Genomic DNA, 4,102 nt, shown 5'->3' with positions numbered 1-4,102 from the left:
GAAGTAGTATATAGATAAGAATTAAGATCCCCTCACAATCGTAACTTTCCTGTAACTAACGCTGCGTTTTGCCAGCTATATAACAAAGCTGCGTGGCCTCCGTGTGAGGTTAGAGAACGCTTCTACTAAAGTTTTCATATATAACAAGAGCTATGCGCATTGTGGCTTTGAAAATTTATATTAAAATATTTGTGTTTGGTTAAGAAATCAAAATTAAGTTAAATTTTGCTCATATGATTCTCTATGTTACCATTAATGTACTTTTAAATGATAATTAATTAATTAATATTAATTAAAACAAATAGTTTAAAATTGAAAGTTCTTATTATTTTATTAATAATATTAGTGTATTAATATTAATATTTTCTTTAGTTCATATACATTACTTTATTTAATTAGTGCTTGCATGACCAATGGCAATACATCAAATAGAAAAATTATTTGTTGCATCCCAAGATTTTAAATATAAATTTTTAAATATTACATAATATTTTTAAATTTTTATTTTGTAACAACTTTTCACTTTTTTCTACTCATTTATTTATATATAAAAATTTTCAAAATATATTAATAAACATTAGGTATATTGCGCTTATGATTAACTGATTAAGAAGTGATGCAACACATAGAATTCCATGGATAAAATAGATTACATTCATGTCTACATGGTTAATGAGAGGGAGGAATATTTATCTAAGCTTTTGGAGCACACCACCTGTCAATAGACCTCTAGAGGCTAGTAACCTGAAAATAAGGCTTGATTACTTCAGGTAAAATTTTACTTCACCCTATACCAATTTATATTATATATATTTTATAGACGTGAATTATGTATTAAAAATCAAATATTATTCTTTAATTGATCTTAGCTAGGACTGGCTTGAGATCTATTTTGTTATGAAAAAAAATGGGAAAAAATCTATTAAAATAATATATAAATATGTCGAAAGAAAACTCAAAGTGAGGTCAGGGGTACAAATCAGTGATTTGTACCTTTTTTTTAATATATAATTTAAATATATTATAAACTTAGAGGTCGCGGAATTCAAATTACAAGCTTACTTAAAAATTTATTTTATATTATATTTAATAAATTTATTCAAAATATATTGGAAGTAACATCTATAACTAATAAATTAAGAGAGAATCAATTGAGATAGTATGGACATGTTTTTAGATGACAGATAGATACCCTCATAAAAAGATAAAGCTCTTTAAAGTAGATCTACAAATGTTTAATAGAAATTTTACGAAATAATATATTTGAGATTGATTTATCTGGACTTTTGACTTTTGATAAAACAATATGGAAAGGAAGGATTTATGTAACAAATATCAAATAATTGAGGCTAGCAGATTGTTGGTGGTGGTGATGGTGTACATCTAATAAATTTATTATTTTAATAAATGACAAAATTATTAACTAAAACACACAAAAACTTAAAACATCTTCAAAATTGATAATCTAGTTTAACTTAAATTTTACCGTTAAAATTTTAATTTTGCCTACTTTGTTTTCTTTTTTTCCTTTAATATTACACCATTGAATATGATTTTTAGATTTTTCTTTTATATTTGTCAATAATTAAAAATAAATAAATAAAAGAGATACAAATAAGTTTTTTTAATTCATAATAAATAGTCCTAATTCAAAATCTTAAAAATAAATACATTCTTGAATTCTAAGTAAATTTAATCACTCTCAAATATTTAAATTAAAATTCAGCTAAACTTTTTCTTTTTCTTTTTTAAGTTTTTTAAAAAATGATATTAGACAAATTTCCACTAATCAATAATCACACATAATAAACATTCTATCTTATTTTGAGAGAGAGCCAATTTTTTTTTCTTTACATGAAATAAACTGACTATCATCCCTTTCTTTCTTGCGAGCGTGGTTTTTTTGAGTTAATTCTAATCAACTTCAACCTATCCAACTTCGATTTCAAAGAGAAATAAAGGCCTCCCGCTAGGTTTCTTTCAATAATTGCATTTAAAAAAACAACAAGGGAGAAAAAAAGTCACACCCTAAGAAAAGAATAATAATCTTAGGTTACATCTCGTCAAGGCCTACTTCAACAAAATACTTCACACCAATCAGTGCCAAAATTAGTAACCATCATCTTAGTACATGCATTTCCCTGTCCCATCAAATCAATTAAATCATAAACCCATCCATCCATACACACACACACACATATATATATATATATATCTATATATTTATATATATATATATAATAAAATAGAAACAAAAATAAAAGCCCTACCCAAATCTATCTTCCTCATCTTTATACAAAACCTCCAAAAAAAAAAAATAAATAAATAAAAAATTACACCATGAATCTTCTACTCTTGCTTATCTTCTTCCTAAACCAACGACTCACTCTCCACCACCCACTCTTTTTCCGGCCAACACCATCACCACCATGCTCCGGCGGCGGCGAAGACCGGATCAACGCCCACTTCACACCATGGAAAAACGGATGTTTCTTGATGTCCGCCGCTCCACGACGACACCCCAACCTCATCTTCGGATCCTTAACAAGCAACCTCATGATCAAATCCCTCGCCGGAGCCATCTCCTCCTTCTTCTCCTCTGGGAAGCTAACCTCCTTTCCCACTATATTCCTCAACGTCTCCTCCTTCGTCCTCCCTTTGAACGGCGTCCTTCCATAAAACATCTCATACAAGAACACACCAAACGCCCACCAATCCACACCATTCCCATGCCCGCCACCGCTCACAATCTCCGGCGCGAGGTACTCGTGCGTGCCGACGCAAGCGGTGGAAAAGGCCGTGTCTGGCTCTGCGACGAACTCAAGCTCGTTGTTATTGTTATCAGTGGGCAAAAGCTGGGGTTGTACGGGGGAGTGAAAGCAAAGGTCGAAGTCGGAGAGCATGATGTGGCCGTCGGCGCGGAGGAGAACGTTCTCGGGTTTGAGATCGCGGTAGACGAAGCCGAGGGAGTGGAGGTACTCGAGAGCGAGGAGGACTTCAGAGGAGAAGAAGCGGGCGGAGGGGAGATGGAGACGGTGTAGAGGGAGACGGCGGAGGAGGGAGTGAAGGTCGCCGGAAGGACAGTAGTCGATGAGGAAGCAGGAGAAGTGGGAGGCGTCGAGACGAGCGAAGAGTGTGGGGAGGAAAGGGTGGTCGAGAGAGGAGAGAACCAGGGACTCGGTTTGGACGTGGGAGAGGCGAGGTTTGGAGGAGGAGGAGTCGAGGTCAATGACTTTGAGAGCGAAGTCGGAGTTGGGGAAGTGGCGGAGACGGCAGTGGAAGACGCGGGCGAGATCGCCGGAGCCAAGAGGGCGGATGAGGTGAAGATGGTGGAGGTGGAGTTGGTTGTCTGGGGAAAGAGAGGTGGTGGCGCGGAGAGAGGACCAGAGAGGGTTGGAGGAGGAGTGGGGATGAGGGGAGAGGGAGAGGGAAGTGGAGGAGGAGGAAAGAGGGAAGGAGAGGCTGAGACTGCTCCGGGCGGAGGAGGAGGAGGTGAAGGTGGTGGAGCTGGTGAAGCTGTGGTCTAGGTCGGAGAGGTCAGAGATATAGGGGAGTGGAGATGGAGATGATGATGGTGGTGGTTCTTGGTCTTCCATGATGTGTTGTTGCAGCTTCTTCTGCAAATGCTAGCTAGTAGTGTTCTTGTTGTTCTTGTTGTTCTTGTTTGATGGTGGTGTTGTGGATGTGTATTTATGGATTTGAAAAGAGTGGGAGATGGTGAGAGAAAGAAATGTAGGAGGAAGAGTGTCAGGGCCCACTTTGTAGAATCAGGTTTTGGGTTTTATAAAATATATGTGATGATCATACATTATTATAATTAAAATATGTTATGAAAGTTCATTTACATAAATTAATGCCCATATTGGAAAAATAAAATATTTAAGAATTTAACAAATAGTAGAAGTTTTGATATGTTAAATGAATGATTTTGAATTTAAATTTAGATAGAAGAAATAAAACTCATGTTAGGAGTTAGAATACTCGGATATTCCCAGAAAATTAGTTGGTTTAGTGTTAGATTTTCAATTTATCAGCTCAAGCCTTTAGATTGAATTAAGTTAATATAATATTTTTAAATTACATTTAATATATATATATATAT

General features: G+C 35.1%; 1 protein-coding gene across 1 annotated transcript; it reads right to left on the bottom strand.

Annotated features, from left to right (window-relative positions):
• Window positions 1–2,032: 2,032 nt before the first annotated feature.
• On the bottom strand, window positions 2,033–3,789 carry LOC120278819 (serine/threonine-protein kinase WAG1). The gene has a single exon (XM_039285554.1). It carries the CDS (start codon window positions 3,594–3,596, stop codon window positions 2,334–2,336), a length of 1,263 nt encoding a protein of 420 aa, XP_039141488.1. The 5' UTR covers window positions 3,597–3,789; the 3' UTR covers window positions 2,033–2,333.
• Between the last annotated feature and the right edge of the window lie 313 nt (window positions 3,790–4,102).

Source organism: Dioscorea cayenensis, chromosome 16 (genome assembly GCF_009730915.1).
Source record: "Dioscorea cayenensis subsp. rotundata cultivar TDr96_F1 chromosome 16, TDr96_F1_v2_PseudoChromosome.rev07_lg8_w22 25.fasta, whole genome shotgun sequence".
Classification (NCBI taxonomy): Eukaryota; Viridiplantae; Streptophyta; class Magnoliopsida; order Dioscoreales; family Dioscoreaceae; genus Dioscorea; species Dioscorea cayenensis.
This window is presented reverse-complemented; position numbering and strand designations above follow the sequence as displayed.

Bases quoted from the DNA above. Each gene is read 5' to 3' on its own strand.
- LOC120278819 (XM_039285554.1), bottom strand. From the start codon at position 3,596: ATGGAAGACCAAGAACCACCACCATCATCATCTCCATCTCCACTCCCC.